Below are 23619 nucleotides of genomic sequence, written 5' to 3' on the forward strand. Positions count from 1 at the left end.
AAGAAACAAGAACTCAGAATCAAGCTAGAGGACATATTTTTAACATGTCTGTCAAAAATTAATTAAAGTTTCCCTTGGCAGAGTTCCAGGATCCGTACTGAGTTCTAAAAATTAGGAATGGCACAGACCCAAGACCTTCAAGGTTTATAGATATAATGAACAAATCTAGGACCGAGCTGAATTAAAGGAAGGACTTGCCTGGAAAAATGCTGTCTTAAACAAGCTCCAGAAATGGCGAATTAGGAGCGCATAAAACCAGGCAGCAGATCTAGGCGTATAATGCCTATAATATAACACTTGGAATCAGAAGCTCTGCCTTGCTCATCTTCCTGATTTCATAAGCATGACCTAGCATGACCCTTATGCTTAAATGGTGATCAGTAAATATTAATTCAATTTAGCCGAGCAAGTAACAAGAAAAGGAACCAGGAAAAAAAGGCTAAGACACAGAGCAAAATAAAACTAGTGATTGCTGCTGACCCAACACTCATTCGCAGGCACTCAGCCGCTCTGGATCAAAGCTGGAGGAGTCGGCCCTTTAGTTAATGGTTCACAAAGAAATGTGTTAAGTAAGTAGATGGTGAAAGATTTCTGGAATATCTTGTTGATATTTTACCATGTGCAGTAAGTTCTACTCAACATGTTTTCTATTTTCTTTTGTGATTTCTTCTTTGATATGTGGGTTAGGAATTGTGTTGTTGAATGTCCAAAACTTTGGCTATTTTGCAGAGATCTCCTTATTGATTTCTAGGTAACTGTCGTTGTGATCAGAGAACATGCTCTGTGCAATTTCAATGCCCAGAAAGTTGTTGAGATTTGTCTTATGGCCCCAAATATGGCCTCTCTTGTTGCGCTTTCTGTGAGCACTTGGTGGGTGCAGTTTCAATAAATGTCAATTAGGTCAGGTTGGTTGTTCAAGTCTTCTATACCCTAATGATTTGCTGTCAATTTGTTCTAACAATGACTGACAGAGGGACTGGATTTGTCTATTTCTCCTTTCACTTCTTTTAGTTTATGCTTTAGTTGAAGTTCTGTTGTTACATTGTTAGGTGCAAATACAATACTTTTAGGATTACCATGTCTTTTTGATGAGCTGACCTTTTTATCTATATACAATGTTACCCTTTATACCAAATAATATGCCTTGTGTTGAGGTCTATTTTGGCTGATATTAATATAGACGTTTTAGTTTTATTTTGTTAAGTATCTTCACGGTATACCTGTTTCATCTTTTTAATTTTAACCTACTTATATCTTTATATGTAAATGGGTTTCTTGTAAACAGCATAGAGTTGGATCTTGCTTTTTTCCCCAATCTGAAAATCTCTGCCTTTTAATTGGAGTGTTTAGACTAGCACTAGCCAATAAAAATAGAATGTTAACCACATATGTAATATTAAATTTTCTGCTAGACACATTAAGAAACTTTCTGAAAAGGTGAAATTAATTTTAATAACATAGTTTACTTAACCCATTACATTCAAAATATTATTGTTTCAGTATGTCGACTAAAAAAAATATGCACAACCTAAAAATTGAGTGTTTATGTTTTCTTCGGTGGACTTACTGAGGATTTCAAGCCCGGGAGGCAGCGTCTCAAGTTAACCCTGAGAAAACTGCTCCAAGGAGGTGAGGGGGGAGCTAGGATATACAGGAGTTTTGCAACAAAAGGCAGGTAGTAGGAACAAAAGATTATTGTTAATAAAAGAAAACTAGTTAAGGAATTTAATGCTTTTCTATGTATGGGAAGATGCAAGAGTCTGGGCTCACTGAAATCATTCCTTTGATACGCACTTCAGCTATCTGGGGCCTGTATCCTCTGTTTTCACATCCTGAGTTTCCTCAGGGCTCACCATCGGGAGTGGCTGCAGTCTGAATGGCTGCTAGATGACAGGCATTCTTTGTTTTCCTTCCTGAGTTCCCTCAGGGCTCACCAGCTCACCTTTGGCAGTGGCTTGCAATCGGCTGATGACTGTGACATCCTTTGTTTACTGATAAGGCAGGCAATATTTTATTTCTCAAGTATATAATCAGGATATTAAAATCTACACATTTTTTACTCTTAAATATAATTAAAATAAATAAACTTTAAAATTCAGTTTCTCAGTGGCACTAGCCTTACTTTAAGTGCTCAATAGCCATATGTGGCTAGTGGCTACGAATTTAAACAGTACAAGCTTAGATCATTTATATTTAATGCAATTAAGTATATTGTTGAATTTAACTTAAATCTTCCATATTGCTAGGCTGTTCGTGTGAGGAGTTGAGTCACTCTAGTCAATAGTTGAGCTCAGTTTAAAGTACTATTAACCTTCAGTTCATCACAGACTTTAAATTCTTCTGGTCAATGGTAGGTTGCCAGCAGTGACAGAAGGTATTTCTCAGTGTTCCAGTTCTATCCTCAATGTTCAGCAATTCCTGAACACACGCACCACATAAGGGATCCATGATTTTGCCTCTCCCTTACCAATGGACTTTTACTAGTGCTAACTTTTGGGGGCAATGCGGGAGGATCTTGGTTCTCCTGGTCCAGCCTCAGGCTTAGGCAGATGTTTGTGATGCTAAGTGGGGCATTCGCAGCATTCCTACCCCTCGCTATACACTCACAGACAAAGGCTACCTTAAATCTGTAGATGGTCTTGGGCTGGAGAGTCTCCTGCCCCTTCCACATAGTAGCAGAACTCTACCTTCTATCAGTGGCGTGAAGATCATGGTCCAAGGCTGTTTTCTGCCCTTGACTCAGGAATATACAACTTTTACTTCTACCTTTCCCCCAGAAGGAGGAAGATCTTTGCCAGAGAACTGAGAGGGAAAGAACTTCTACCTCTCTCCAAGGCATTAAGTGTTTTGCTTTGTATTTTTTAAAAGTCCAGGGAATTAAGTTTTCTCCATGATCTCTTCATGGTGCTAATTGTCACTTGCATCCTTGTGCCCTGGAGGGTAGGCGGGTGGCTCTCTTGCCATCAGTATTTTCTCCTGAGCACCTGATGGAGGACCCATGTAAAGGGCTAGAGAGAAGTGGGCTCCGCTTGTGCCTGGAGCCCCACTCATTTTAAAAACCAGCTCTGTCCTATACTTTTGGACAGAACTTTTGTCTGATGCAAATGTTCTATATCTGCATTGTCCAGTACAGTAGCCCCTCATTTTTAATTTGATTTAATTTTGATTCATTCTAAGTTTAATTTAAATAGCCACAGGTGGCTGGTAGCTACCTTCTTGGACAGAGCAGCCTAAACTGTTATTTAGAACACACTTCACCTTTCTGGATCAGGAAAATTTTAGTTGCTTTCTTCTTTCCTGCTTGAATGGCGCCCCTTCTTTCTGCCACGCCCTACTAAAGGTAAAACAGTTAATGTGTCCCTTTTCTCCTCAGAGGGGCTTGTCTTTAGAATTTAGTTCATTTGGTTGCCTTGCAATCTTATTTCTCTGATAGACACAAGAAAAATTGTGTCTCATGGATTATTTGGCTTTTTCTTCTCGCTGTTGGATGTTGGGATGTTGCAGGAAGGGGGACCCCTTCCAGGGCCCGAGAGTGGGCTCTTGTCTAACACTAGGAAATGAATTGTCCGAGGAAACACATGTGCTGACAAAGCAAGAGACGTGATTGTGAAGGCGCACCTGGGTGGAGAGTAGAAGGGTAAGGGAACCCAGGAGAAGTGCTCTGCCACGTGGCTCGCAGTCTCAGGTTTTACGGTGATGGGATTAGCTTCCCGTTGTCTCTGGCCAATCATTCTGACTCAGGGTCCTTCCTGGTGGCACGGGCATCGCTCAGCCAAGATGGATTCCAGCGAGAAGGATTCTGGGAGGTTGGCAGGACATATGGACTGGCATCTCCTCCCTCCTTTTGACCTTCCCTGAATTCTTCCGGTTCGTGGTAGCTTGTTAGTTCCACATTCCCTACCAGGACCTCCTGTTTAAGGTAACTCATGCAAGTGGCTACTATGGTGCCTGGCCAGGGCGGGCAGTTTTAGTCAGTGTTTCCCCTAACAGGAGAATAGTATTGACTTGCAGTTGTCTACATCTTAAGCAGAAGAGGAAATTTGCATTGATATCTAAAGAGTAAAAATTGATTAATGATGGTTTCTTGTCTCTCACCCTCTACTCTATTTTTAAATACTCAATTACACCATCCCAGATTTTTAAAGCAATAATAGGTTGGGAATATAAAAACTGGGGGTTAATGCACAAATATTTCTGTGACATTAGGCTGAGGTGATGGGTTTCAGCTTCCTTCTTCAAAAAAAGAGAGTATTAAATACACGATGACTAAGATTACTTTTGAGCTCCAAAATTAGCATTATTTATCAGTTAATGATGTATTTTTGCCATCTTTATCTTTCTAAGGGGAAGCTTTTCTTGGAAGTTTAGGAAATATTTGTAGGATCTGCTCCCAGAGTTGACACATTGAGGATAAAAGGGTACATTTGTTACAGTCATTTATTCTGTGTTAGATCTTTGTCTTCATGAAATAAGCAATGACAAAGCAATTGGCCCTGGGGCAGTCCTTTGATATTTCTCTACGGTTGTTCTGAGTCTGGCGCTCTCAGAGAAAGCTGAGGAACATGGCAAAGAATAAATTCAGCACAAACAAGGCATTTGGCCAGTTCAAAAGGGTTTCATAACCCTTAGGCTCTGACTTCTGATTAATATTTAATTGATTGAGAACCTTCAGTATATAATGTGCACATTAGAGAGAGGGAGAGTAGTTCTCAATAGATAAAATAATACATGAAACAATTGCTTAGAAATTTTGGGAAATGCTATTTACACACTACTGTCTCCTGTGTTTGCAAGTCCTAGAGATAGTGGCTGTAAACATTGCAGAACACACATGGAGACACTCTACAAATATAATATTCATACAAATTCTTCCATGATAATAAAAATAATGCATGAGTTTTTATTTATGTGTTACCTACATTCTTTACGCCGTGTCCTAGGTGGCAGAGAAATAAAATAAAATACCCACACTTAGAGATTGTATATAGTAGTGGAAAGACAACAAAACATTACAAATATATAAGTGCTGTAAAAGAATTGTGTAAGAGACTGTCCAGCCTTCTTAGGGAGCACTGGGAAGAAGAAACAATTATTTAAGAATTAGTGAAAACTTGCCAAATGAATAAAGAATGGAAGTCACAATCAGAGTTAAAGGGAATCATAGGTTAAAAGAATGGGGCATATGTACATAGCATGGCACACCTGTGAACTTCAAGAGTGAAGGTGGCAAGAACCTGTGATTCCAGAAAATAAAGGGAAAGGTGGCTAGAAAAGTTGGGAGGAGCCTTGAATACTTTACAAAATAGTTTAGACCTTAAGCTCTAAGTGCTGAGGAATGAGGACACATCTTATGCAAAGAAATGACATAATACAATTTGATTGGGGAAATCTCCTTCTTGTAACAGAACTGCAAGCCACAGGATCCTGAATCCTGCATTGGAATGGACAAATTATCACACAGATATTTTGAATAATGGATCAAAGCATGAACTTTAGAGCCAAAGAAAACTGGAAACCATAATGTAGACGTTGGCAGATTATTACATTCTCTTAGTTTTCTAATTTATAATCTATTCCAGACGTTAGCAAACTTTTTCTGTAAAGGCGGAGGTAGTAAATATTTTATGCTTTGTGGACCATATAATCTATGTTGCAATCATTCAACTCCACTATTTCCACAGAAAAGCAGCCATAGGTAATATGTAAACAAATAAGCATGGCTGTGTTCTTAGGAAACTTTAAAGACATCAGAATTTGAATTTCATGTAATTTTCATATGTCATGAAATAGTATTCTTCTGTCGATATTTATCAACCATTTTAAACTGTAAATACCATTCTTAGCTCATAAATCATACAAAAACATGTGGCAGGTCAGATTTGGTTTGCAGGCTATAGATTACTGATTTGGTAGAGGGTGCTATTAAATAATGTAAATTTTTTTGTAATAAAAAATTTTTAAATAAACTCCTTAACAAAGTGTGTAGCACCTGGTATAAGATCAATAAATATAATTAATACCGATGGCATTAAATAGAAAATTACTCAACGGGTTGGGAGCAAAAGAGAACCAAAAGAGATCAGGAGGGGAAAAGTCAGTGAGGTGAAAGTGACAGGTGTAAGTCAGAGACTCCGACAAAAGTGAGAGTATCAAGTAACCTGCAGGCTTAAAAGTTTTGAACAGAAGTAAATAAGAAAAATTAAGATAAGACTGGAGGCAGGAAGAATAATTCAGAAAGCTATTTAAATATTCCAGGAAAGTATCATAGAGGAAGAATTTTCCTCTACCCTTCTAGGTTCTTCTGGCTGGCCTAAGAATTAAATTGATATGAGACGGATTAGTAAGAGAAAATCAAAACTAAAATGTAATAACATGTATACATGGGAGAGACCCAGGAAAACTGATAACTCATCGAAATGGCCAAAACCTTCACCTTAAAGACCATCTTCAGCTAAAGACAAAAGATGTCAGGGTGGTGGTTTGGGACTACAAAGGGGAGGAAGGCAATTGACCTGGAGATGGAAAAGTAAACATTTGGTAAACAAACGTTTGCTGGGCCATGCAGAGACAATGGGACACAGAGTGGGCTCTGATCTCCAGGCCCTGCTGAGTTTCCCCTGCCACTTCCAGCCCATTTTCTGTGCAAATACCTCTGGTGATAGCTCTATTCCAGGAACAGGCCCTCTGTCTAAATTCTTTTAGGCAGTTATGGAGAAGGTTAAGGGTTCTTCCTGAGTCTTCTTTTTCTTAAAAATACTCAGCCTAAGTTACTCCTCATGCCAAAGAGATACATTTTGGGGTGGCAAATTTTGCTCTCTTACTAAAGAAATGATGGAGACTCAAACTAAGTTAGCGGGTGTAACGGTCACCATCCGCCTGGACCATGGGTGGCTGCTGCAGCCAGCTCACGTCAGCGGCCTGCTCGGATATAACGGAACCATCAGGTCAGGTCTCAAGTTATCATCAACACATATTACAAGAACTCTGGCCTGGGACCTGGATTTGTCCCTTTTCCCTACTCCTGCCATCAGAAGTGAGGGACTAATCCCATGGTCATCTCCCTCAAGAGGGCTATGTCAGAAGACACATGTTCTTAGGTTGGTCACATTGAAAGCAAAGGATACTGATCACTGACTCAACAGCTTTTTTAGTTTTAGTTCCTCAAAACAGAGCAATCGCAGAAAGAAGCACCTCTTAGCACTTAGCAGATACTAATAAGTACAAGGCTACCTCTGCTTTCTCGAAACAGTATTTGCTCCACCTTTGCTTTTGTTTTTTCATCTTCTAAGATAGCCACGTCCAGAACTTTAAAAATCTTCCTATTTATGATCTGTATGAATGGTTCAAAGGTAATGAAGGAACAAAAAATATTCTTCAATTTGAACATCAGTTTCTATTACATGGAACGCCTAATGAGGAAATAATAATGATATTAAATGTCATTTTAAAGTTTTTCATTAAAAGAAAAAATGGGAACTTCATGGTAGGATTTTTAGTAAAAATAATGCAGTAAAGTCCTGCTTTGTCATACACTCTGTGCTCCCACCAAAAAGTGAAAAGAGAAACAGAAGTATATTTCCAGGCTCAAAAATAAGATAGGTGTCTCTGTTAATCAGAAACTCAAAGTAGGGAAGTAAGCTGAAGTCATGGGGCCCCTGTGCTCTGGGTCTGAAAGGAGACAGTACTGAATCTGGGCCCCTGTAGAGGAGGAAGGCTTGAATTGCTCTACATTAGATATGGCCCAGAGCCAGACTCTTTGCTTGGAGCAAAGATTCTTCCTGCTTGTGAAAAAAAAACACATATGGAGCCCTAAGGATACAGGCAAGGGACACGCATTCTTACTATCAAGGACCAAGCTTAGTTACCCTCTGACTCAGAAAATGAATTTGTGAAAACCTATATCATCCACAATATGAAGAACCCCAAAATAATGTTATATGCCCTGGTTCTAGACTGCAGATTCTGGTGAGCTGAAAGGATGCTAAACTGCCTCAAAGCAGTGAGGAAAAAACAAGAAATGGGGCAATGAGAAAACAAAATTTGGCCTAGGGCTTATATTTTAGAACACACAAAGAAATCTATGCCAAAAAAGATAGGCATCAAAATTATTATAACATTTTGTATTATTTTTTATGTAGCAATGTAACAAAAATTTACAGTATGCTATGACATACAAAGTGATAAATGAAAGAATTACACATATTAAAAAAGAATTAAGGAATAAGGAAACAAAAATTGGCAAAAATAAAACAGAAACATACAGAATAAATATAAATTTTAAATTTTAAAAATAAAAAATACAATCATTTAATTTAATATTTTAATTGGTTAAACTAGGTTAAATTAATTTAATTAATCAAATTTAATGTTAATTAATTGAAAAACTTCAATAGATGGGATAAATTCTGTACTAATAAAAATTAAATAAAGTCAGTAAATTGAAAGATGATACTGTGTCATTGTCCCATGATTTAGCACAGTGAGACAATACTCCCACAGATATGGAGGTGGAGAGATTCTAACTAAGGAGATTAAGAGATTAAGAAAAAAATGGAGGGGATGATTGGCACAATATTTGAAGAAATTATTATGAGAATTTCCAAGACTTGAAGAATGACATGAATCCACAGATTGACAAAGCATTCCAAGTACCTAGACCATAATTCAAAACTAAGACCATACTTAGATATGTGATGGTGAAACTGCAGATGATCAAGCATAAATAAAAATAAATTAGAAGTTTAGAAGATACTAATGGACAAAAAGCATAATATCCACAGAAAAATAACTATTAGACTGACAGAAGCTTTCTCTTCTGCAATAATTGGTGCAAGAAGACAATGGAGCAATATCCTCAAAGTGCTGAGGGGAATCCAGACTACCCAGAATCTATACCCAGCTAAACTATATCAAGAATAAAGAAATTTTTTTTGTATACAGAGCCTAGGAGAATTTAACACCCATACTCTAACTTAAATAACTATTAAATTATATGTTTCAGCAAGAAGAAAAATGTATCCAGATGAAAGGCACAGGACACAATAAAAAATGACAATGGGGAAGTGGTATATGACAAAGGTTGCATTAGAAATTAGCAGGAAAATATGGAAAAAGAATCCATGAAACAGGCAAGGGTATCAAACAAATGATTTTAAGAAAAGGGAAGCTGAATGACAGATAAACATATGAAAAGATATTCAATCTTTTTCGTGAACAGGAAATTAAGAGACAAAATTTCACAGGCTTCAGAGTGACCAAAATTTAAAAGACTGGACTTCCCTGGTGGCGCAGTGGTTAAGAATCTGCCTGCCAATGCAGGGGACACAGGTTTGAGCCCTGGTCTGGGAAGATTCCACATGCTGCGGAGCAACTAAGCCCGTGCACCACAACTACTGAGCCTGCACTCTAGAGCCCATGAGCCACAACTACTGAGCCCACATGCCACAACTACTGAAGCCCACAGGCCTAGAGCCTGCACTGTGCAACAAAAGAAGCCACCACAATGAGAAGCCCACGCACCACAGTGAAGAGTAGCCCCCACTCACCGCACCTAGAGAAAGCCCACGTGCAGCAATGAAGACCCAACACAGCCAAAAAAATAAATAAAATAAAATAAATTAATTAAAAAAAAATAAAAAGACTGATACAAGTAAGTGTTGGAAAAAGAATACGGAGAAACAAGAACTATCACACACAACTGATAGATAGATAATTGACATAAAGTTAGAAAACATTTTCACAATATCACATACAGTTGAAGATGTGCATACTCTACTATCTAGGATTTCCAACCTAAGGAAACATGTCCCAAAACATTTATTGCAGCATTATTTGCAAAAGTAAGTGATTGAAAACAACCTATATAACAACAACAAAAAAAAAACAGATAAATTATATTGTTTGTATAGTTGTAAAATGGATACTTAATTTTCTAGAGATACATCAAGACAGACAAATCTCAAAAACGATGTTAGGTGACAAAAAGTAAGCTGCAGAATCGTACGTACAATATGATACCATCAACATAACATTTTAAAGTATGTGAAGTAATAGTCCATATGAATATTGGACACTTACAAATATAAAAGTGAAAAACATGCATGGAAAGAGAAACACCATATTCAGAGTAATAATTTACCTCTGGCCAAATTATGGGAGGCAAATGGGATCACTATATTTTGTAATGATTAATTCTTTTAATTAAAAAGGAAAAACTAAAGACAAAAAAGTAATAAATGAAGATAATAAATGATTTCTATTTTTAAACAACTGCATTTCTCTGTCCAGTCTCACCTGGCTCCTAAAACAAGAAAGGGAAGTATAACAGGGTAGTTGGCAGAGAAAGGAGTAATGAATTAGATCAAGATTTTACCTTGTCATCACTGAAAAACACATGAGTAATTACAGCTCTGGTTTATGCCACATCCCTTCATTTTTCAAAAAGAAAAACAATGAGGGAAGTAACTGGAGAGATGGTAAAATATTTCTAGAGAATGCATTTGAGTTCTAGAAAACAGTAATTCTTGTACTGAATATACCTCAAAAATGCCTGGGCATGGACTTTAGAATTTACAGCTGACCTGGGTTATGTATGTTGAAGCTGAGGGAAATACAGGAAGCAAACATGTAAGTGGGCATTTTAAAAATTCTCTTAGTTTAAAATTTATGTAGTTGGCACAGCTAACAAAAAAATCACAAAATAAAATATCTATGCTCTAATCCTCCTGTATCTTTTGAATTTCAAAGTTTGACTATGGCTTTGATGTGCAGACTTCCTAACTCAGGGCATGAAAGATTGAGTGGACCTCTAACTTCTCTTTCCAGTAGACAGACCCCTGGTGAGGATGTGAAACTGGGCTGCAGCAGTGGAAGAGTTATGGCTCTGTGGCTGCTGTTTGCTGTTAGCTTTCATTTTGTTTCTCATATCCAGAGCCAATAAGTGGATTGTGTAGACTCCCTGGGTTAATAATTAGACTGAGTTGGAAGAAAGATCTTCAAATGGTTCAAGACTTCTTTGGGATTAATCGAAGAGAAATACTCAGCGTCTTCAGGGCTTGGTTTGCTGGTTTCTTTATATGACACTTAAGTGAGTTCACTCTGTTCTCCCTTTAAGTAGGAAAACCAAGGATGAGACAAAGATAAAATAGAAACATTCTAACCAGAGAACATTGCACATAGTCTACAGGGACATGATCCCAATACGTGCTGCAATCTGAAGGCCTTCCAACTTTTTTATAGATGTTGGCTTGGTTTATGAAAAAATTCCAGGAAAAAATTAAGACTTTTAACATGTATTTTCAGTCTTCCCTGGATATCATCAGTCAAAAGCAAAAATAGGTTGAGATACTGAAGAACAAAATGAAAGATATTTAGCTACAGATTGAGACAAAGTAAGTAATTATTTGTTGAATGAACTAAGTCAACTTTGGTTTCTTATTTTATTGAAACTGAAATTTTCAACGTATAAAATTTAAACTAAGGATATTTCATTTAGGCTATAGATGTCCAAGAATCCTCTCAATTCTAAAATTTTGAATTAAAATCAATTTTTCTATAATACAAGAGATGACTCCAAGCCAAATTACGTAAAATATTTTCTTGAATGAAATGAATGCAAGTAAAACTTATCCAGTAGCTCCTACTGAAGGGTGAGTGGCCTCTGGCACTTTACAAGACTTTGGCTGAAGGATGGGATGTGGAGGAGATGCAGACATACATCAATCACAGTTATTAAAAAAATGAGTATTTACAAAGTTTTGTGATGAATTAACAACTCATGCAAAATAGAAATAAACATTTTTAAATTTCTGTAGAAAGAAGAGTTTGATAAACATCATAAACTATAATCCTCACAACATAGGATGGTTTGCAATGTTATACTTAACATTAAAAATGTGCTAAGTTCACACAAAGAAATAACTGATTATTGAAACATTTATCCTTGGTAAGAGCCAAAACATAATTTCTTCTACTGATCTATTATTAATGTCAAATTTTCTTGGCTTGGGGAAAAGAAAAATGAACTAGGAATCTGAAGATACAGACTCTGCCATGTCCTTGTTAAATTACCTTTGACAAGTAATTTAAAGTCTGAGTTATCATTATTTTTATATGTTGAATGATGATATTAATATTTGCTCTTCCTAGAGCTCAGGGTTGTTGCAAAAGGCAAATGGAAAAATGAATATGAAAGTTCTTTGAAAGGCAGAAATCACTATTTAAAATATGCATCATTAATTACTGCTAAAGAGAACACTCAACTCAGGAGTACTGAGGAGTTTAGTGTCTTACAGATAATAAAAATATGTGTAAAATTCTAATAGGTGTAATCCTTGGCCCTTCCAAGTATTGATAATGGCCTTTTGCTCTTTTCTTAATTCCCCTTTCTCCATTAACTTTCCTTCTGCAGAACCTCTTCCCGTAACCAGTGTTTCAATATATGACTATAAACCTTCTCCTGAAACAGGAGTCCTGTTTGAAATTCATTATCCAGAAAAATATAACGTTTTCACAAGAGTAAACATAAGCTACTGGGAAGGTAAAGACTTCCGGACAATGCTATATAAAGGTAAGAGGCAAAAGGAAGATGAAAAATGATGACTATTACTTTTACATGATTTTTGCCAAATGGTCTTGCTCTTGCTCTGAAGAGGTCTTATAATTCACTATTTGGTCATAAATGAACCAATAAAAATAGTTACTGATGCATGAAAATATTGTTATGAGGAGTCTTAGAATGTCTGGTTCTTTAGAGTCATGTGTTATGCGTAAGCATAAGAAAAACTCAAATTATTGTGACTCACATGTTATTCTTGCCAAATATTATTCCTGCATGTCTGGTGCAGGAAACAAATTCAAACTTAAATTTAGAAGCACCTCACTTAACCATTTCTTTCTGAGTGTGTTAGGGCACTTCTAGAACTGGGAAGCTAGAGAGGTGCCTTTCACAAAGTTTCACTTGGAGATGGTCCAAGATTATTCTCAAATGCAAAAGACAATGCTTTTTAGTTCCTTTGTATATATTTATCTGTATGACTAGCTAAATGATTGCATTAATATACAAAAATCGGTTTCACTATTTTTACTGGCTTGATGGGATCTTGAGAGAGAGGAGAGCCTAGGGGAATTAATAATTTCGAAAGAACTCAACTTTTCAGGGGCAGAGGCAGGTCAAGAGGGAGAGGGATAGGGAGAGAAGGAGGGAGGGCCTTTGGGGACTGAACTGGGAAAACGTAAATATTCTCAGGACCCAGTACCATAATAATTATCTGCAGAGAGTGTAGATAATGGTCTCAAATTTGACTAGTTGTAACTGGAAACTAAGTAGAGGATAGGCACTCAACCACATAGGGCATGATATCCAGAAATATCTCACTTTGACTTGCTGCTTTTACAAACTCCTGAATCTTCCATGAATTTTTTTTAATGAGACATTGTTTAAAATATATGCAGTGAATTTACAGGGTTTTTAAACTTAAAAAAAAATCAGATAAACATAAATAGACTCCATAAATTACTGCGTTTTATTTTCAATGAAAACAGATTATCTGCAAATTAATGATTGGGACCTTATTTGCTTTTTGATCACATGCAAATATAAGTTCAGAAATAATTGAAAAGTAGTCACTGAAACTTTTGCTGAGCTAAATGCCATGAGTTTAAAAATAAGTTAATTAAGATGCTCTCTTTTTAAATTTAATTAATTTTAAATTATTTTTGGTTTTTCATTCAATAAGTGGTACTTTTTGTTTCTCTCATTTCTTTCTAACTTGGATTGGATTTTTAAATTTATTATTATTTTCCAAATAAAATGTTTTCCAAATAAAATTCAAATTTTTTATTTTCTTCTTTTTTCAAGCAGGTCCTATCTGCCAAATGACAGACAAACTGTTTTATTTTTAATATAGGCTATATTCTACAAGTGAGACTAGTGAAAACATTTCTTGTAAAATTCTTTTTTCCTAAGTCGTAAATTGGCAAAATACCTTGGGTTTTTATCTTAAAGTAAATGGCTAGCAGAAACTTAATCTCTACAATTTCTATATGTTATCTTCTCCACTTAATACACCAAATGTTCTTGTAATAAAATTTTAATTCCATTTGTATCCAATCCCTGCAGAAAAAAGCCTTTCAGTTTGTGTCCAAAAAAATCCAAATTTTCATCTCTAGCCTTATATCAATTTTTTATTACGGACCATGCCAGAAGTTGCAGGAAATATTATTTTATGGATAGTTAGTCATAATTGTTCAGAACTTTCTAGAAGTGTGTGGCATTTAGGAAACTGAAATTTTAATATAATTGTTTTTTTCTTCTCAGATTTCTTTAAGGGAAAAACAGTATTTAATCACTGGCTGCCAGGAATATGTTATAGTAATATCACCTTTCAGCTGGTATCTGAGGCAACTTTTAATAAAAGCACTCTTGTGGAGTACAGCGGTGTCAGTCATGAACCCAAACAGCACAGAACTGGTAAGTCTTCCAAAGAATCAAAATTAGTGAAAATATAATTAAATTATATGTTGTTATATATATACTTTCTATCATTCTAAGGAAAATTCTGTTCCAGAGCTAAGAAAGAAAATAAATATGTATTTTAGTAACCTAAAACAAATTTTCTATCAATGTAAAAGGAATTGAGCAAAATATTAAATAAGAAAAATTTTAAATATGTCAATGAAATCATAGATTTATAATCTTTGAATTTAAAAAATTATGTGATACTACCAAAAGTTATAATTAAGTAATTTAACTGGATCAAGTGCACATCAGTTATTCTATAACCTGACAAAATACTCACATGACAGAAGAACAGATGTGAGAGGTTCTACTACAGATTATCAGATTATTAATTTTAGTAGCATCACTAATATGAAGCACAGTCATAGGATGGATGGATGGATGGATGGATGGATGGATGGATGGATGGATAGATAGATGGTAGGTAGATGGAAGAATGGATGGGTAATATAAATATACACATACTAAATATCCATTGCCAATACCAATATGACTGATATTTTTTCATGCCTAATGTCCTCAAGTATTCAATAGGAATGCAGGAGACACAATTCATACAAACATTGGGAATGTGTTATAATAGATCACCTCTGAGACCCTGCCATTCTGAAATTCTAAGATGTGTTGAAAAAATCTGAATTCTCATTAATTAGGCCAAAGCAAAGAAAATATTTCAGCTAAATTTTATTCACCTCACATCAACATCTAAGATTCTACTTGTAGTTTTCATTATTCAAGTAAAGAAACTAATTAGTATCTTTTACCTGGGAGTTGTTTAAAGTACTGGGAGAGATGAAGACAAAGTCTGGTGAGATGGTTCCCTGTTCTCAAAAATGGAAGAGGTACTACTGGCACTCATACAAGGCAGAATGCAATAATAAATATTATTAAAGAGGTACAAACTTATATAACAGCACAAAGGAGGGAGAGATTAATTTTTATTAGAAGTTCGTAGAAGAGGTGAGAGTCGAGGTGCTATTTGAAGGATGCATACAATCTTTTGCAGGTAGAGACCATGCAGTGTGCCTTCATAATTTTCTACCACTACAAAAGTATGATTCCATAGTTCATAAACTCATTTTGTGTGCATAGTTTTTATTTTAGAGATGAGGAGTGAAGCCATATTTCCAACATGCATGTTATTGTTCCTGGAGGCAATTCAGACATTTAACTCTCCTAAATGCAGCTATGTCACAGGGAGTATTTTTATCTTGATAGCTATAAAAACACGATAGTTGCTTTTTTTGTAAGAAAGATCTAGTGACAGAGACTCCGTTTTTAAAAAAGGAGATTGTGATAAGCTGAAAAATATGTATGTAACTCTACTTTGGAAGTGGTTAAATCACCACTTGGACAAGCATAGTATCACGAATTAATGTATCAATATTTGAAGTGTGACTGGTGATAAGATAATGTGTGCACATTGTGTACAAAATCTTAGATGTATGTGTACTTGAAACCACACTTGCTCTTCATGTAAATTATCTATACAGTAAAAGTAAAACTAAACTCTACTTTCTAAATCTGCTTGTATGTTTGACTCATTAATAGATTAAGTATTCATTATAATAGTTAAAAATACTTGAAAATGATAATTCTCTCTCTTACAGCCCCTTATCCTCCTCAAAATATCTCAGTTCGTATAGTAAACTTGAACAAAAACAACTGGGAAGAACAGAGTGGCAGTTTCCCAGAGGAATCGTTCATGAGATCACAAGATACAATGGGAAAAGACAAACTCTTCCATTTTACTGATGACACTCTTGAAATTCCCTCTGGCAACATTTCTTCTGGTTGGCCTGATTTTAACAGCAGTGACTACGAAACGACATCCCAGCCATATTGGTGGGACAGTGCATCTGCGACTTCCTGAAGTGAAGATGAATTTGTCAGTGTTCTTCCCGTGGAATACGAAATAACAATACACTCAGTGAGACTGAGAAATCGACGACCAGCTCTTTCTCTTTTTTCCCTGTCCAAATGATATTGAGTTGGTTACCACCAAAACCACCCACTGCATTGATGGGTTCCATATCCACATGGAAAGAGAATGTAAATTATAGTAAATCAGAGGAAATAAGTAATGGTGCAAAGGAAAGGAAATTGAAACTTTAAAAATTACATTAGAAAGAAAGACTGATGGTAGACAGTTAATATCTAAAGAAAGATGTAAGAAAATGAAGAATTAATTGAGTATCCAATGCAGACTGAAACCAGAAAACAAAAATGAACGATGGGTCAGACTCAGGTTTGGGTAGTTCATACATTGCCAAGCAACTGTTATACACTTCATTACCTGACATTTCACATACCCCAGGCCACTGAGGAAACTTTATATTTGGAAAGATTTTGAATTAGGTTCTAACCATCACAAATTACAAAATATCCTGGAGAAATATTCTGTTTTCCAGTACACAAATTTGTGAAGCATGCAGCAAAACAATTTTGCTGACAACCTGGCTACTTTCCCAAGAGTATCAGACCTGTATCCTGCTTCTCAAGCTACTCTTATTCCCCTTAGCGGGTGCCCCCTGGAACCAGCACCACTCACATTTTCCCAAAGAGAACTGGTAGTAGAATAGAAAATACATCGCAACTGGTATTTCCACTCTAGCTACTATATTATATATTGTATTCACTTAGCAATTGAGAGTTATTCTTTATATTTAACTCACTAATTTATGAAAGGCAGGGCCACAGCATTCAGTAAATTTGGATCATGAATCATAAGTGAATTGTTTTTTGGTAGGTTTTCATAGTTATTTGTTGTTTGTTTTGTTTTATGCTTTCCAGTCTAGTAGTTTGGGTAGCAAAAGTTGTCAAGTTGCCAAAATCTGAGGTTAAATTGACAGCCTTATTTATAGGATAAGGTATTCAAATCATGCAGTCTTATATATGACATATTGTTTGTCCCCATTTTATTCAATAGAATGAAATACAAGATCTGTGAATTTCTCTATACTATAGAGCAATCAACCATACCCAAATATTATATAACATTGAAATCCTTTGTAATTTCCAATTATTTGAGTCAAAATTCTTAACATTTGCCTGAAATTACTTGTATTAAAAAAGTTCCCTTAATCTATCTTTTATTTTCTATTCCTCAATGTATTCTATGGAAAATAGGGTCTTATAATTCAGAATTTTTTGTAATGCCTATTTCCATGAAGGTTCAATCATGCTTTTATCTGACTGTGGTGTGTTGTGTTGACAGCTATTATAGTCACCAAATGATAACAACTTCAAATGAATAAGCAGCAGGACGTGGACTTTGAAGCAATTTTTACTTTTAAAATTTCTGAAAGCAAACCATGAAGCAAAAGTATTACAAGTGTCAGAAAAATATATCAGAGGATTATTTCTAAATAGAGATAATTCAATATATTTAAGACACTTATGGATATTTAATGCTACCACAAAGAACTTATACAACATTGGTACTGTTTTTTTAATCCTTTTATCCAAATGAGGACGTTGATTACTGCTATTTTTTCCTAACATTATACTTCTATTTTGTGTATATAATTTTATTGGTTGACAGTATGTAAGAATGCAGTATATATCCATCCCTAGTTTTATATTGATTTGGGCACCATATTTTAATCTGGTTATTTAAAACTATTGTAAAAAATAACTTGAACTCTTAGTCACCTTTTTTTAATAGTAATTTTAGAGGTATAATTCAACTTGACAAAAGGAAGGAGGAAAAATTTTTTTAAATACTTTTTTTTAAATTAATTGACTTCTATAGCCAAGGCTGTTCCAGATATCAATTCATATATATTCTCTTTTTATACGTGATTTAGAAAACTTTACTGAATATTTGACAGTGGATGAAGAGGCACACGAATTTGTTGCAGAACTTGAAGGAGCCTGGGAAATATAAGTTATCTGTTACAACCTTCAGTTCCTCAGGATCTTGTGAAATTCGAAGCAGCCAGTCAGCAAAATCACTCAGTTTTTATATCAGTAAGTACCAAAGAGATTATTTTGCACTTACAGAGGAGCTAGAAAAATGGAACTGGTGAGATTAATGATGCTTGACCATCAATTATTCATCAAACCTTAGAGACCCTGAGAATTCTTCAAGATCATGAGAGGCCCGTATCCATGAGATTTTGACAGCAGGAAAATATATGTATGTTTCATAGTAGCAAACCTACCCAGGGATTTAACTTGAGGATATTTAAAAATTATTGTGATAATTGAACATTTATTAAACTGACCTTCCACACTAGTGATAACAAAGTCTCCAAGGATGTGGGCACATAGTTTGGGAAAGAGGACTTTTGTTCGAAGCAATAATGAAAATTGATATTGTTGGTCTGTGTGAAAAGTCTCATTAGAGTATTGAGCTTGTGGAGCTTGAAAGAAAGAGAGAGATTCAGGTGTAGTAAGACCTAGGTGGTCTCCAAAAGTTAGCACAAGACTAAGCTAGGGCATCATGAACACTCCAATATCAAGTCTTAGGGCATCTTCTACCAATTCCATCAGGGATAATAGCAGAGCAATAACTAGCCTCTAAAAGCTACACAAATAGTGTATGTCTGTAATGTTTTTTGCTAATCTGACTATGCTTACCAGAAGTTTAGAGGCCAAAAATCAGTTTCCTAGCTTATCAGGAGTTAAATGTGCCTCTGATCAGCAGAAAGAAGAACCAGGAGGGAATGGATAAAAACTGAGTTCTGAGAAGGAGGGTCACCATTCTCTAGCTCCTCCTTCAAAAGCAAATTACCACCTTTCATCAGATGATCCTCAAAAAGATGGACAGGGGAAAGAGGAGGAGGGCAGAGAGAAGAGATCAGTTTACTTAGCAGCTTAAAAATGTTGAAAATATCCCATATAACAATTTTACTTAAGAAACCAAAAAAGTCATCACTGATGAAAAGGCTTGAAATATCCACTGAACAGGCAGAAAAAATATCTGTGATTGCCTTGCATGTCTTTCAGTTATGGGCAATCTTTGACGTGACATCACTTGAGAATGAGAGCAAAGTTTAGTATCCATTTCTTCCCATGAGGCTAAATATGTTTCATTAACCCAGAGATTTCTTTGTCTGCCAGCAGAGATCCACTGCAAGTTCCAGGAAAACTCCCACAACTCTTCTGGCCATTAGCTCTTCCCTTCTCTGAATTTCTACTGTGTTTCATAGTGCACAAGACAAAATACAGAGCTTATCTGAGTGTGGTATTTTTCTAGATGTATTTTATTTGTGTACATCCTGCTTCTCATACCAAATTACAAAACCCTAGGCTGGGGTTAAACTCTTTGCTTATTTGTTAATTCTGTTGTACATTCGACAAATATTTATTGAACCACTTTCCAGTGTCAAGCACTCTGCCCTGTTCCTAGAGTATCCAGTTGACCAGAGCTGCTGAGAATGTGTCAGAATTGCTCAAACATATGATTATTTCAACAAGATGCATATTAATGTTCATCTAGGAAAATATAGGGCACTAGAAATTTTGCTATTTCTCTGCCAATAAAAATCTTTTTAGAGCTTCAGATATGATGTTCTGCGGTAATGAATTATTCAGGTGTACTCTGTATAGGCCTTTGATTTTAAAAGGATACTGAATTTGTATAGTTTTGAAGGTTTTACTCAGAGATTAAAATTAAGGTAGAAAATTTACATTAGTCTGCCAATAGCCTCATGAAGGGAATATTTCTCTTATCCCCATTTTCACTTGAAAAAAAATACTGAGTCACAGAAAGTTTAGTGAATTGGTGTCATTAGAAGAATCAGACTCTAGAATATTTAATAGCAAAGTCCATTTCCATGGCGCCTGCAGTGACCTATTACCTTGGGTTGATTATCGGGTCAGTCCTAATGTAAAGCCATTAAGTGAGTGAATTCGTTTTGCCTCCCCCACCTTCTCTCTCCATGCCCCCACTACCCCAGTAATCATCATAACAGTAATAACACTTCACATTAGATAGTTCTCTAACACGTTATAATCTCATTTGATCCCATCGACAGTCCTGTGAAGTAGACTAATCAGACAGCATCATGATAAGTTATCACAAAGCACCAATCCAGGAGACAGGAGTTCTAGGTTGGTTTCCTAAACATTACTAGCTCTGTGACATTGGGCAGTTCATTCACATCTCTGGGCTCCAGTTTCCTCATCAGTAAAATAAGGCACTGAAACTCTAAAGTCCTTTTCAATCCTAACATTCTGTGATTTGTCCATTTGACAGACGCAATGACTGAGATTCAGAGAAGTTAAGTCATTTGCCCAAGCTTGCATCACTAATAATGAGCAAAACTGAGTTTGGGGCCAACTTTCCTATCTCCAGACCCATGCTTTTCACTCTTTCATAGTGATCCAGGAAGTTTCATGCAGGGGTTAAGAGCATGGATTTTGGAACTAGACTTCCTATGCATGAATCCCAGCTCTGCTTGTGCTATCTCTGCCTCGGTTTCCTCATCTGAAAGTGAAATCAATCCTAGTACTTATCTCATAGGTTAGTTAAGAAAATTAAAGGATTAAAATATGTAAACACATATAAACTTAAAACAGAGCCTGGCACGCAGTGAGTCCTACAACTCTTTGGCCATCATCATTATGATTATCATTTTATTGTTGTTTTTTCCCTTGCCCAATTAACCATGAGCCTGGGACCGCCCTCCCCAACAGAGCCATTTGCTCCTTCCCCTCTCCCGGGATCCAGGAATACAGCTTCCTCTGAGGGAACTGAGAACTGTATACTAAGCAAATAAAAGAAGTTGCACATTTGCATTTTAACAGTGACTTTCAGGAGATAATAATCACCTTAACATTTCTTGGGTCCTCACGATGTGTCAGGCACTGTGCTAATAACCACTCTGGAAATTTAAGAGAACAAAGCTAATGGCGGGCACTTTCAGGGAGCTATTTTATAATGAGGAGCCCACCGTGTCCTCAGATTATCAGCCAGGTTTCCGCCAGCTTCTATAATTGAGCCCATCTGTTGCCTGTTTCTTCTCTAAGGTAGTCACACCCTGCCTCTTTGATCCTGCTGTCACCAAATTTAAAATTTTCACACGATTGTCGTAGAGGCTAATTTGAATCTCAACATAATTATTTCCAGAGACTGAAGATCCTAACAGCAAAGGAATTGTAAATACTCATGAAATGCCACACTGCCACACATCCTGTTTGTTAAAAGAGAAGTAAATTCTCTCTGGTGAAGAATTTACCAGAGTAATCTCAGAGGCACGTAACAACTGAAGTGGAGCTTCTGTCTCTCAGTAGAAGTGGTTTGGTTGCTGCTGCCAGGCTCTTACTTAGGTCAATGGGGAGGTCACCCAGTGGAGACCATAGCTAAGCAGAGAATATAAAGACCTGCCCGCCCGGCTGCCCATCTTACTTGGAGTATCTCTGTAGCGCAAAAGGGAAACAACATGATTTTTAAAACTACAATCTTGTACCTCAATCAGCTCAGCGTGAAACCTCCCTGTGCTCTGCTTTGATGTCCAGGTCCTTCAGGAGAGTGGATTGAAGAACTCACTGAGAAGCCCCAGCATGTGAGCGTCCACGTTCTAAGCTCCACCACCGCCTTGATGTCCTGGACGTCTTCCCAGGAAAACTAACAACAGCACCATCGTGTCTGTGGTGTCACTCACCTGCCAGAAACAAAAGGAGAGCCAGAGGCTAGAAAAGCAGTACTGTACTCAGGTAAGGAATGGAAGGGCAGACTGGCTCACTCACCTCCTGCAGCCCAGCCTCGCGGGGGATGCAAGGGGGCCGCCAATGGCAGAAGCTGTGCTGAGGTCTCCCGGGTGCATCCCAGGCAGTGTTACCGAGAGTGGGGGAGGAGCTAGGAAATCAGTTGCACGAGGCTCTTCAATCACAGTCGCCTTCCTTTTCCCTCTTAGAACTACCATCTTCCTTTTACTTCATTCCTCATTCAAGAGAATATACTGAACATCTACGATGTGCCGGGTACTGGGATAGATGGTGGGGATCTAGACAATTCTTACACATCTTGCTTTTGCTGAGTTTATAATCTAGTGAGAACAATGGTAAGTGAACATATAATTACTGCAGAGTATAAAATAAGGCCTAGGCTAAAAGTAAATGATCGAGAGGCCATATGAGCTAGCAGAAAGAAGGGCATGAATAAATATGGATTGGGGCAAGAGGATTTGGAAACTGCTCAGAACTTCCCCCAGGGGAGGAGATAATGAAGCAGAAGGTTTGGGGGAGGTTTTGTTTGCTTGTTTTATTTTTTTCCCATTGTTTCTTGTTATTTTAACTGTAAAATAAGGCATGCTCACTGAAAAAAATAAGTCAAAAATTTAAAGTACGTAAAGTGAAAAACTACCCCCTCACTAATCATAACTGAAGAGTTTTGAAGGATAAATAAGAGTTAGCTGAGCACAAGGGAGTGGGAGGGGCAAGTGGAAACACATGGAATCAGTAGTTCTGGGCGTGCTATGGAATGAACACCACGCCCAATCATCGGTCCTGAATGAAACCACCAGCCTGGGCCCCAGAGCAGACTTGCTCTCAGATGCCCTAACTACCCACAGGAATCCTGGAGCCCAGTCCTGTTTTCCTAAAACCTGGATTTATTTTTTTCATAAGATCAAAGGTACTGATTCTTGGTGTCTTACAAACATAATATTTTCTTGCCTAAGGAAAAAAAATTAAATTATCAATTTGTGTGAGTACACTGGAAATATAATACGCAGTCCAAAAAAGATGTTTGCTGTGTGAAAGCTATTTAGAGTGTTTCCATTGATCCCATGAAAATTAGGCATTTAGTGTAATTCAAAGAGTGAAAAATTTTAAATGAATAAGATGAATTCAGGAATCACAGCCTTTGGAGCTCTTGAAAGCCTTAGAGTGCTGATATAAGCCCAACTTGAAGATGAGGCTATCTCTCGGCTGAATTAATGAGTAAATATGCTAAACATTTAACTAGTAATCACAGCTCTCTGAGCAGCTTATTCGCTTCCTTCCTTGAGGGTATGCAGCATGACTGATGCTACATTAATAGAAAGTGTGTCGTGCCTGCAGGACATGGGACCTAGAACTTGACTGCTCTCAGGTGTGGTTCTTCTTGTTCCACCTAATGCGTAAGGTACGTATCTTAACATAGAAGCCAA

The 23619-nt window shown here is 36.7% G+C and overlaps 1 protein-coding gene across 1 annotated transcript in view; it reads left to right on the forward strand.

Annotated features, from left to right (window-relative positions):
- PTPRO (protein tyrosine phosphatase receptor type O) overlaps positions 1-23619 on the forward strand; it is a 227340-nt gene that overhangs the window by 121630 nt on the left and 82091 nt on the right. The window contains 9 exon segments of the mRNA XM_036867273.1: positions 12410-12568; positions 14318-14470; positions 16129-16428; positions 16431-16535; positions 16538-16570; positions 18328-18383; positions 18385-18490; positions 21986-22095; positions 22097-22183. Coding sequence (XP_036723168.1) covers positions 12410-12568; positions 14318-14470; positions 16129-16428; positions 16431-16535; positions 16538-16570; positions 18328-18383; positions 18385-18490; positions 21986-22095; positions 22097-22183 — 1109 coding nt within the window.

Source organism: Balaenoptera musculus, chromosome 10 (assembly GCF_009873245.2).
Source record: "Balaenoptera musculus isolate JJ_BM4_2016_0621 chromosome 10, mBalMus1.pri.v3, whole genome shotgun sequence".
Lineage (NCBI taxonomy): Eukaryota > Metazoa > Chordata > Mammalia > Artiodactyla > Balaenopteridae > Balaenoptera > Balaenoptera musculus.